This window comes from Rhinopithecus bieti, unplaced genomic scaffold, assembly GCF_001698545.2.
Source record: "Rhinopithecus bieti isolate Rb0 unplaced genomic scaffold, ASM169854v2 scaffold_22439, whole genome shotgun sequence".
Taxonomy (NCBI): Eukaryota; Metazoa; Chordata; class Mammalia; order Primates; family Cercopithecidae; genus Rhinopithecus; species Rhinopithecus bieti.
Genome location: NW_016810838.1, coordinates 1,508,940 through 1,522,110, shown reverse-complemented (window position 1 = coordinate 1,522,110; position 13,171 = coordinate 1,508,940). Strand labels below are relative to the sequence as shown.

Here is a 13,171-nt window from a genome sequence, read left to right as displayed (position 1 = left end):
CACTATTCCTGGCACAAACTGACTGCACCATAAATAAATGCTTGTTCAAATGCCAACCGTTTATTTTCCCATATATAAAACTTCAGCCTCATTAACATACATAAAGCTAATTCTAAATCACAAAAAATACTAAGCCTCAGAATATAAGGATTTTAAGCAATACATTGCATTTAAGAGAAAAGCACTTTAAAATTTAAATATTCCAAGATCTGTCAAAAAAAATCTGATGAAAATTAAAATCAAAATCCTGGTTTAGACAAGACTCAAATTTTGTCTTCTTCAATATTCGTGTTCTTCCATGCATAACAGTAAGTGTTCTTATCAGTGTCAGAAAAGATAACACATCATAAAAAAGATCAGTTGACTGTCACACTGGTATCACACGAAATTCTAATGAAAAAGGACATCTGTACTCTTTAATTTGTAATGATATATCTTAATAAGATAAAATCATTGTTGCCACAAAACTGCACAGTTTAAGTGGTCATGACTTGACTATTGAATCCTTAAACTGCAGTATTCAGTAAAGAGAAGTACTAAGTTAAACAAACACAAAATTTGTTTTCTTCAGCTATGGATAACTGGGCCCTCTATCAGACCAGCTACATTTTTAGCCAATATAATCTCTAAGCCTTTAATCAAATGACAGCTTCCAAAAGCACACATTCGTGTGGAGTGGCCATGGCTTCTGTTACATAAACACAGATGTGTCACAGAATATTCAGCTCCTCTGATACATGACAAGTAAAAGGTTGGTAATAATGATTAAAAATAAAGGAAACAGGCCGGGTGCAGTGGCTCACGCCTGTAATCCTAGCACTTTGGGAGGCCGAGGCGGGTGGATCGTGAGGTCAGGAGGTAGAGACCATCCTGGCCAACATGGCGAAAACCCATCTCTACTAAAAATACAAAACATTAGCTGGGCGTGGTGGCTCGAGCCTGTAGTCCCAGCTACTTGGGAGGCTGAGGCAGGAGAATTGCTTGAACCCGGGAGGCGGAGGTTGCAGTGAGCTGAGATCACGCCACTGCACTCCAGCCTGGTGAAAGAGAGAGACTCCATCTCAAAAAAAATAAATTAATTAATTTAAAAAAACAAAAACAAAAAAACTGAGATCAGCAGTATATTTAGAAAGGTAAGAAAAGTATCTAAAATAACTACGGCAATACATTAATAGAAAATTGAGCATAGGCTCATATAGAGAACAACATTCAGGCCAGGAGAGAAGTTGTAGATAGATCCAAGTCTGATGATTAAATGGGTCATGTCCCAAGTCTTACCAGGAAAGGTGAAATTCAAAAGGGCTCATTCTTTAACAATTTCTTCTCCCTAAACTATGTTATAGCAACCATGGAACTAAAACAATGTGCCAGGAATACCATAAGTAAAATATTTAAATCCTTCTAAAACGTTTCTAATCTCATTTAATACAACCGTTGTTTACCAAGCACCTATTATCTGACAGGAATTCAGACAGAAAATCAGATAAGGAAAATGAGAAGAAATAAAAAGGAAAGGAACAAAAGTGAAACCAGGGCAAAGTTAGTAGTTAATTATATGTCTTTGGGGCAGTCCAAGAAAGACTGATCTAAAACGCTTTTCAAAAAGGATTTGGAAGTTATTCCATATCAGAAAAACGCTACCAAAATAATGCTTGGAAAGGCACTCAAACTATCCCAAGATGATGGTATCCTATGGCCATTCTTTATAAGCTAAACAAGAAACACTTGAGTATGCCAGCATAAAAAAAGTTAGTAGCGCTAATCAGGCATCAACTTGTTAGTGAATGACAATGTTTACACAGTAGAGTCAAATAAGTAACAAGTGCTGAAAACATGCAATAACCTAGTACAGATTAAAAGTTCAAGATCGTTATCCTCGCCCAATTAAAATATCTTTTTAGGTTGCAAAGTCCTAATTTCAATAGTTCATTTTAATGAACGGGAGATTATTTTGTGTGAGAAAACTGAAAATGAACAAAGGATATAACATGGAGCACTGGAAAAGGAAAAGCATATGACCAAAAAACATCTTATTGTAGTTTTAAAAAAAATCCCCTTGGGAGATTTAAGTCTATACCTGATGAGAAAGCAGCAGGAAGTCAATAGAATTGATACAGTTCACTACAAAAACACAAAAGAAAAAAATACTTGAGCAATATATCTTGATCAAGAAAAAGAGAGAACAGGAGAAATATTTTCCCATCAAAAATGAGAAAATTATGGCACAAATAAGGTTGTTAGTGAGATACCTTGTAATGCAGTAGATGATTTATAGAAATACAGAGGGGATGGATCCAGGATAATTCAAATATTTTTTATTTTTTAAAAAGTCAGAAAAGCAAGTAGAGTCAGAATGCTAACTGATCAAGTTAGGATTCTGACTAACAAAAGCAGATTAAGGAGCCTGAAAATTGAGTAACATGACTTTTGTACTGCAGGCTCGGAAATGAATACTGGCAAGGTGAAGTATACTATATACTTCTTCAGAGCAATGATTATGTTACTATTTATTTATTCCCCTCCACAGCCATTAACATAGTGTTCTTTGGATTTTTGTTTGTTTTTGAGATGGAGTCTTGCTTTGTCGCCCAAGCTGGAGTGCAGAGGCGCGATCTCAGCTCCCTGCAACCTCTGCCTTCTGGGTTCAAGAAATTCTTCTGCCTCAGCCTTTCAAGTAGCTGGAATTACAGACATGCACACCATGGCCAGCTAATTTTTGTATTTTCAGTAGAGACGGGGTTTTGCCATGCTGGCCAGGCTGGTCTCAAACTCCTGACCTCAAGTGATCCGCCCGCCTCGGCCTCCCAAAGTGCTGGGATTATAGGCATGAGCTACCGCGCCGGGTCAACATAGTCTTTTATACAGAATTAACTTTCTATTTTTTTTTTATTGGTATATGGGCTTAAATAGCCAGTAAAACTATGCAAATTAGAAAAAAATAGCATCAGTTAAGATGGATGTGTAATATAACCTTTTAATCTGAAGACAGCATTTTGCCGATCAGACAAACCAATTTTTATGGTTATGGGCAAAACTCTTTTAATTAATTTATAGTGAGTTTTTGTTTTAAATTCAGGCATCTTTCAAAATTCTCATACTGTCAATTCTAAAAAATCAAGCCCTATTCTTCTGGCTTCGTATATTAATTACCTGATTTTTTTGTTTGTTTGTTTGTTTGTTTTACAAGAGCACTTTTGGATAGCACAAAAGTTGAAATACAATATTCTAAATTCATTTACAAAATCATAAAATAAGTACAGTTGGCATTTAAAACAACCAGAAATCACGGGTAATATGGAATGTTTAGGCAGCAAGGTCTTTAAAGGGGTAAATGTTCCTTCTGGTCCCAAAGGAATTAGGGTTTTTACCTTGGTGCCAATTGCCAGCTAAGATGAGGGCCAGACATTTTGGATTCCTCAGGCTTTTAGTGGTCAGCCACAAGCATTTGTAAGAGAAGAAGTCTTGTTCATAGTGCCAAGATTTTAGAATTGATAACATTAGAACACAGAAATAACTGTGGCTACTTCATACCCATTAGGATAGCTATTATCAAAAGTTAAAAACAAAACAAAACAGAAGATAATAGCAAGTGTTGATGAGGAGGTGGAGAAATTACAAGTCATGTGCATTGCTGGTGGAAATGTAAAAATGTTGCAGCTGCTGTGGAAAATAGTATGGCACTTTCTCAAAAAATTAAAGATAGAACTACAAGTCCATTTCTAGTTACATATCAAAAGAGTTGAAAGCAGGGACTCAAACAGATATTTGTATATCCATGTTTATAACAGCATTATTCACAATAGCCAAAAGGTAGAAGCAGCTCACTGTCCATCAATAGATGAATGTATAAACAGAACATGGTATTTACATGCAATGGAGTATTATTCAGCCTTAAAAAGGAAATTCTGACACATGCTGCAACACGGAGGAACCCTGAGGATATTATGAAATTATGCTAAGTAGTGAGCCAGTCACAAAAGAACAAATATGCTATGATTTCACTTATACAAGATAACTAGAGAAGTCAAATTCATAGTCAGAAAACAAGAGTGTTCACTGCCGAGGGCTGGAGGGAAAAAGGAATGGGGAGTTATTGTTTCATGAGTATAGAGTTTTAGTTTGGGAAAATGAAATCATTCTGAAGATGGAGAGCAGTGGCAGCTGTGTAACAATGTGAATGTACTTAATGCCACTGGACTGTAGACATAAGCATTAAAACGGTAAATTTTGTAATGTGTATTTTACCACAATAAAAAACCAAAACAAAACAAAACATAACAGTCGGACATATATATTTATTTTTAAAAGGTGGGGGGCCCAGTATGTTTTTACTTTAAAAACATATACTGATGATGTTGGGTAGAGGCAATACAGCACAGTGCTTTAGTTTTGAATTCCTGAGTCAGGCTGCTTAGGAATCCCAGTTCTGCTATTCTTAGTTAAAGAGTAACGAATTTCAGCTTCTTTGCACTTTAAATCACCTCATTTGTAAAACAAGAATACTAACACATTTAAAATGCTTAGAATAATGCCTGGTATATAAAAACCTGCAGATAAATGTTAGCTTTTGTTACCATTGGGAGTGAGCTTTAAGGTTGATTTTATAAGTTGTATACTCTGACAGATATTTCATTCATCCTCTTCTGCCAGAACTATCCTAACAGTCCCTAAATCCCTCCATTGTCACAAGACCCCGTCAACTGCTCCCCCGTACCACAAGAAACTCCTGATTACAGGGCAGGGAGCAGGGATAAAGGTGGGAGCAGTTACAGGGAACAAAGCCATAATATGGTAACTTATTCAAGTTACTAGGCTAGTTCCACATGTGGCAGAGAAAAGAGTATTTGTAATTTTTTTTTTTTTTTTTTTAAAGATGGAGTCTCACTCTGTTGCCAGTCTGGAGTGCAGTGGCGCAGTCCTGGCTCACTGCAACTTCCACCTCCCAGGTTCAAGCGAATTCTCCTGCCTCAGTCTCCCAAGTAGCTGGGACTACAGGCACATGCCACCACGCCCAGCTAATTTTTTGTATTTTTAGTAGAGACAAGGTTTGACCATGTTGGCCAGGACGGTCTCGATCTCTTGACCTCGTGATCTGCCCGCCTCAGCCTCCCAAAGTGCTGGGATTACAGGCGTGAGCCACCGTGCTCGGTCGAGTTTCTGTAATTTTAAAGTATTATGTTTCCAGTTTTGTTGTTATCTTTTCTACATGGAGGATATTAATAAAAACTAAAATCAATTCAAAATGTTGATTGTGTTGTCTTTATTTCTGCAATAAATTTCACTAATTGTCATTCTACCCTAGATGTCTAATTCTGAAGACATTTTCAATCCAGCAATCACCGATTGTGTTTTCTTCAGACATTCTATCTCACTTGGCCCTATGGGTTAATACTTAATTCTCACACATTTTGTCTCTTTAGGCCATTGAACACATCCCTTCTTTTTTTTTGAGACAGTGCGTTTACTGGCTCTCCTAGCTTTTCAACTGCTTCTTTCCTACCTCCAATGTTGGTTCTACCTGAATGTTCAACATAGGCATCATCCACTATGGTAACCAGTTTTTCACACTCTTTTTTCAGATGTAACAATGGGGAACATATGTAATTTCGTGGCTTCATCTACCACTTCCTCTTTGATAATTTAAATCTACTTTTTAAAAAAGGAATCCCAGGTTAGTGTAATTCCAAAATCTCAGCTGTCCGCCTGACATCTCTCAAACCTGTGGTCTGTGCCGGCAATTGTTTCCAATTCCTGTGAAACAGAGCCAGCATCTGTCCCTTTTCTTCCTGAAGAATCGACAATGTTCCTACACAATACTGACATTAGTCTTAGTCCCTCCCAGAAGCCAGATAAGCCACATGGGCCCCAAAGCTCTTCTCCTTCTCTCATCTCTACAATACTTACTGTATGTTAGCTTCCCCTCACCAACACTTGCCACTTGGCAAAATTTTGGCAAGCCATTATGTATTTTGTTGCATGGGTAAGAGTTTGAATGTTTAAGTACATTCTGTCCAATAGGACAGCAACCTCCCTAAAGAAGGGAAATTATGTCTAAAATCTCTTTTATATTTTACAAATGTCAGAGGTCCTAGATTAAAAAATTTACATAAAGAATCATTTAAGCCAACCCAAACTGAAAGATGTATGTTACTAAGGTAAAGAGGAAGGAAAGAGAAGAAAACTCCATTTAAAAGTCAGAAGTAGAATCTGGGAGTAAATATGTGGGTAACTTGGGGCTCTCGCCAACCACAGTAGCAGAAAGAACTATTTACTTAATAACAACTATTATTTATGTAATATTTAATCGCATTGATTTCTCATTTTTTCTTATGTAATGGTAAGACAGTATTTATAACTTCAGGAATGCTTTATAATCTAAATTTTGTCCTAAGGAAACCAGACATGATAGTAATGCTGAAAAATTAAAACTTCATCTGAGAATGATTTCATTGTTAATGTAGGAGCAAATTATTTTTACAAATTAAATATGTACCATATATTATATGAATAATATATGTGTGTGCCATATGATATATGAATATATATTATATATGTAATACATATGAATATATGTACCATATAACATATAAATAGTTTATATATATATGTGGATGGGTGGTTCCTAGTTCATTAAAACAAGTTACATCATTAAACTGGACACTTTTACAGGGAAATGTCATTTCTTTAAAAAAAAAAAAAACCTGAATATACGAATGAGAAAATTAAACATTAACATTTTTCATAAAAAAGACAAGCATGTTTATTTATCACTACAGCATTATATTTGAATAGGTAGATATACATATGTAACTTGTTATGGGAAAAAATTGCCACAATTCTTAATATATGGAAGTTTGCTAAATGATAGCAACTTATAAAACAATGCTTTAACTGGACAAAATGTTTGATCTTAAAAGAAAACAATTAAGACTAAAACAATGCTGACAAAGAAAATCAGAAGATGAGAAATACCAGATTAGATCTTGCAGTGTAGTATATTTCTTCTGAACTGTCCAAAAAACCATCACTGTCGGGCTGTTTAGCAGAGACCAAGAAACCCAAGTTATTTATGCTTAGACTAAAAGCCACAAATTCACAAAGGGAAACTTTCACAAACGAAGTAAGTCCTGCTAATATAATTTTATTAAGGCAAATGGAAAATCAAACTGTATTAGGCAGCTTCTAAAAAAGCAACATTGCAACAATTTTGCTCTAAAATGCAGTTACTAAATTAGTACAGAATTTAAATACAGGCAATGCCAACTTACAAAGGGAAACAAAAAATAAACTCAAACTGCCTTAACAAAACATAATTAGCATTTATAAATATCATGACTACTTTTTCTTAATTTTCTCCACCCCTCTTCATAAATGTTAGGCTTTGGTATTACAATATGATCATTTTAAGACTTTTTCTTTAACATTCTATTCCTCCACACTGGTACATTGAATTAGAGTAACTATAAGGTAAAGACTAATGACTCCCTTTGTATGCTTCAGTCAAGAGAGCTAAAATAAGCGTTAAACTGAATAAGAAAGCTCCTACTTCAATCCTTAGTACTTATTAAGTTACTTTTTCTCTTATTAACTAGCAAATAAAAAAAATGAAACAGACATCATATGGAACTCTGGCAAAATAATTTATTTAGAATTTTGTATTTTCCAATGTCTCATTTTTTATTGTTCTATAGAATATTAACATCTCAAATAGCTGCAAAGTATTTTGCTTTTATGACTGAATCTAATATATTATCATTTATCTGGAAAGGAGTATATAAGACAACAAAAGAATCATGCAAAGTATATTCATAAAGTTATAGCAAGCCTTAAATGAATGACAAACTGCATTTACTATGTATGCGTCATCTCCCTAGGTTTTAGTCCTCTATACAGATATGACACTACTCTAATGTTTGGAAACCATGGCATTTATCCTAAAGATACATATTTTAAAAAGCCCCTCAAAAACAGAAAAAATAAAAAATAAAAAATAAATTAAAAGCTAACATTAAAAACATTTAATCAGAGAATGGTAAAACTAGTAAGTTTCTCCTAAAATAATTTTGAAAATATTCAGCAACACAGATTTATTTATTATGAATTTGAGAATTACTTACCTTTTTGTTTCCCACAAGTTTTTTTAAAATTTTATTTTATGTTTTTAAAGACAAGGTCTCACACTTTTGCCTAGGCTAGAGTACAGTGGTGCGATCACAGCTCACTGTAACCTTGAATTCCTGGGCTCAAGGGATCCTCCTGCCCTAGCCTTCCAAGTAGCTAGGACTACAAGTACACACCGCCATGTAAACTAAGTTTTAAAATTTTTTTGTAGAGAGAGGGTCTTACTATGTTGACCAGACTGGGACCTTAAATGTTTTTGAAAATATTAACGACTAGCTTTTTTGGTCAGTACTAATACATCACAGAGACAAATTAAAACATTTATTTTCAGTGTTAACATTCTAAGGCTACGCTACTTACAAGTTCATGATGTGGTTCTGTCTCCTTTCTTAAGGGTGGATCAAATTTCACTTGGCCAACTAAAAAAGAAAAAAAAAAGTAAAACCAGGATGTTTTTATATTCTTAATGACAATAATTTAAAAGTTATTCCATGCTAAAAGACATTTAATGCTACCATCAACCACACACTGATCTCCAAAGATTTTGTTTTCAATTTTAAAACTGATACTAATAAGTGTAAATATTCATGGTGGTGCATGTGATACTTTGATACATGTGGACAGTGTGTAATGAACAAAACAGGGTAATTAGGATATCCATCACATCAAACATTTATCATTTCTTTGTGTTAGGGAACACTCCAAATCTTCTAACTATTTTGAAGTATACAATAAATGTTTGTTAATTATAATTTCCCTACTCTGCTACCGAACACTAGAATGCATTCCTTCTATTTAACTTTATTTTTGTACCTATGAAACAACCTCTTTTCATCCACCTATCTCTTACCCATTCCTGCCTCTGGTAACCATCATTCTACTCTACCTCCATGAGATCAACTTTTTTAGCTACCACATATGAATGAGAACGTGAGATATTTGTCTTTCTATGCCTAGTCACTTAATATTAATGTCCTCCAGTTCCATCCATGTTGTTGCAAATGACAGGATTTCATTCTTTTTTACGACTGAATAATATTCTGTTGTGTATATATACATTTCCTGAATGTATGAATATAAATATATTCATCCGTTGATGGACATATAGGTTGTTTCTTTATCCTAGGTATTGTGATAATGCTGCAATAAACTTGGGAGTGTAGGCATCTCTTACATATACCGATATCCTTTCTTTTGGATGCATAATCCAGTGGTTCTGAATCATATGGTAGTTCTATTTTTAGTTTTTGAGGAACCTCCATACTGTCTACCATAGTGGCTGTACTAATTTACATATCCATCAAAAGTATATAAGAGTTCCCTTTTCTCTGCATTTTCACCAGCATGTGTTATTTTTTGGCTTTTTAACAACAGCCATTTAAACTAGTGAAATGATATCTCATTGGGGTTTTTCTTTTTTGATTTGTATTATCTTTACAATTAGTGATGATGAACATATTTTCATGCACCTGATGGCCATTTGTACGTTAGCTGAAAAAAGCCCAATAAAGTCTGCTTTATTAACTGCTAAAGCCTAATTTGTTAATTCTAGGCCTTTTCCACAGTAATAAAAGAAGATGATTAACAAAATTATATGTGTGTACAATCAGGATCTAACTTGCTACTTTGTTGTGACCAGGCATAAAACAGAGACAATCTTTTTTTGTTTCGTTTTGTTCTTTGAGACGGAGTCTCTTTTTGTCACCCAGGCCGGAGTGCAATGGCACAATCTCGGCTCACTGCAACCTCCACCTCCTGGGTTCAAGTGGTTCTTGTGCCTCAACCTCCTGAGTAGCTGGGACTACAGGTGTGAGCCACTACACCAGGCTAATTTTTTGTATTTTTAGCAGAGACAGGGTTTCACCATGTTGGCCAGGCTGGTCTGGAACTCCTGACCTCAGGTGATCTGCCCACCTTGGCCTCCGAAAGTGCTGGGATTACAGGTGTCTGGCTGTAATCGTGCCTGGCTGAGACAATCTTAACTCAGTATTTAGGTGGGTAGACAGCAGCTGATACAGGGTACTTGTGGAAGCCAGCCTGTAACACGGTCCCCAGTGACTCCTCCCTCTTGGTATTCACAACGCTTCCACATTGGATCAGGGTTGGCTGTGACCAAAAGACCAGAGTAGAAGTAACTGTATATGAAGTCCAAGATAAAGTTTCTGTCTTGGGCTCTCTCTGTTGGATCACTTGCTCTGGAGGAAGTTACATTGTGAGCAGCCCTTCCTCTTGGCAAGGAAGTGAAGCCTCTGGCCAATAGTTACATGAATGAGCTTGGAAGTAAATCTTCCAGTCCAGTCAAGCCTTCAGATGACTCCAGCCCTAGCTGATATCTGTGTGCAACTTTATGAGACCTTGAACCAGAATTATTCAGCTAACCTGTCCTGGATTCCTGACTCTCAAAATCTGTTAAAGACAATAAATGTTCATTGTTTAATATGAGCAGATATACAAAAGTGAGAAAATTCAACACCTTCAGACTTATACTCAAAGAAATACTAAAAGGAATTATTTAATCAAAAGAGATCCATAAGTGGTGGTACAGAAATACAGTATTGAATGAAGAGCAAAAAATTGGTAAACATACAGACAAATACAAATGAATACTGACCATGGTTAATGACAATAATACTGTCTTATAGGATTTAAAATATATGAGAGTTGATTTAAAAAATGTTTATTGTTTTAAACTACTAAATTTTGGGTTTGCTACACAACCAAAAACAACCACTGTAGCTAAAGTATAAACTAGCCAGAGTAGACATAGATTAACTGTACTAGATTCGTCTTTTCTTTTTATTTGCTGTTCTAATGTATTGAATGTTTCAGTACCTTTACCTTTTATTTCTTTCTTTTTTTTTTTTGAGACGGAGTCTTTCTCTGTTGCCCGGGCTGGAGTGCAGTGGCCCGATCTCAGCTCACTGCAAGCTCCGCCTCCCGGGTTTACGCCATTCTCCTGCCTCAGCCTCCTGAGTAGCTGGGACTACAGGCGCCCGCCACCTCGCCCGGCTAGTTTTTTTGTATTTTAGTAGAGACGGGGTTTCACCGTGTTAGCCAGGATGGTCTCGATCTCCTGACCTCGTGATCCGCCCGTCTCAGCCTCCCAAAGTGCTGGGATTACAGGCTTGAGCCACCGCGCCCGGCCACCTTTACCTTTTATTTCTATAGCTCATTATCATTATCTGATCTTATAACCTGGGTAAAACCCTCAAGTCTCCTGAGATAAAAGCAGAGGAAAAAATATAACAATAAAAAGAAAACGAACAGCCACAATATATTACATTTCAACTAGTAAGAGTTTCAGCCAAAACCAAAACTTCGCAACCAAGGTGAGGAAAAGAGTGAGATTTCAAAGCATAATCACTTTTCTAATGGTTTTATTTCAACTTTGTATGTAAATGTATTGTGAACGTTAATATCAATGAAAGAAGACAATGGGATTTGAATATTTAGCAACAGGAGGCATAAGGAAAAAAATGGTTGAGAAACAGCCCTGTAATATCTCCAATTATGTGTGGGTATGTATATGCTTTTAAGCTGTTAATGGCTCAGATATTAAATTTTGGCCCTTAGATCTGGTAAGTAGGTTAAGAATGAGTCCATCATAACTGTTCACAATTGATCACACATCAAAGATTACAACATAACTTTTAGTAAGGTATCAAAACTGTAACATATACTTCATCTTGATAAAAGCCTATTGAACAGCTTTCACCTATACTTGTCTTCAAATTCCAAAATTAAGTCTGTAACAAAATTACATGAAGACAGTCTTGTGCATCTATCTGCCTTGTGTTACTGTCACCTGTGAACATGCCCATTTCTCCCACCAGACTGTATAACTCCCACTGTACTTGAACTCTGTGTGGAGAATGCATTTGCAGAGAGGGAGCAAAGTCCCTATGGACATTCAAACCTTACACTGGTATCACTCTTCTGCTCTCTTCAAATTCCCTAAAGTTATGACAAACTTCTGCCACAGAATCTTCCAGTTACTCTTCAAATAACTATTGGTCAATCATCCCAGTCTGCAGCACTGTTTATGATGCTCTTTTTTATGTTTATTTTTTAAACTTTTATTTTAGGTTCAGGGGTACACGTGCAGGTTTGTTGTATAGGTAAAAAGCTTGTATCATGAGGGTTTATTGTACAGATTATTTCGTCACCCAGGTACTAAGCCTAGTACCCAATATACTTTTTCTGATCTTCTCCCTCCTCCTAACCCTTCACCCTCAAGTAGGCCCCAGTGTCTGTTGTTCCCCTTTGTGTCCATGAGTTCTCCTATGATGTTCTTTTTTTTCTTTCTTTTTTTTTTTAAATTGAGACACTGTCGCCAAGGCTGGAGTGCAGTGGCAGGATCTCGGCTCACTGCAACCCTCTGCTTCCCAGGTTTAAGCGAGTCTCCTGCCTCAGCCTCCCGAGTAGCTGGGACTACAGGCACATACCAACAGGCCCCGCTAATTTTTGTATTTTTAGTAGACACAGGATTTTACCATGTTGGTCAGGCTGGTCTCCAACTCCTGACCTCAAGTGATCCACCTGCCTCGGCCTCCCAAAAGTACTGGGATTATAGGCGTGAGTCCCTGTGCCCAGCCTAGACATCTAGTTTGAAATAACATACACATGCATATTCACTTAGAAGTTGAGAATCACTGATATGTTACCACAGAGTGATTCAGAAATACTATGCTATAAAGGGACTGACAATGTAATTTTTTAATAAAATCAGATAACAAGATAGAGAGGACTTTAAATTACATTTTCAACAGTACTGAATACATAAAGTTTTCTAAATCAACTGCAAGAAATCTCTAATTACTTTTTTTTCCCCCCCAGACAGAATCTTGCTCTTTGCCCAGGCTGCAGTGCAGTGGCAGGATCTCGGCTCACCGCAAACTCGGCCTCCCAGGCTCAAGCGATTCTCATACATACCTCAGCCACCCAAGTAGCTGGGATTACAGGTGCACATCACCATGCCTGGCTAATTTTGGTAGCTTACATAGAGACGGGGTTTCGCCAAGTTGGCCATGCTTGTCTTGAACTCCTGGCC

The 13,171-nt window shown here is 36.4% G+C and overlaps 1 protein-coding gene across 1 annotated transcript in view; it reads right to left on the bottom strand.

Annotated features, from left to right (window-relative positions):
• The window catches only part of MAP4K3 (mitogen-activated protein kinase kinase kinase kinase 3), a 194,868-nt gene that overhangs the window by 51,689 nt on the left and 130,008 nt on the right, over positions 1 to 13,171 (bottom strand). The window contains 2 exon segments of the mRNA XM_017892944.1: positions 6,973 to 7,035; positions 8,482 to 8,540. Of these exon segments, the coding sequence (XP_017748433.1) occupies positions 6,973 to 7,035; positions 8,482 to 8,540 (122 nt within the window).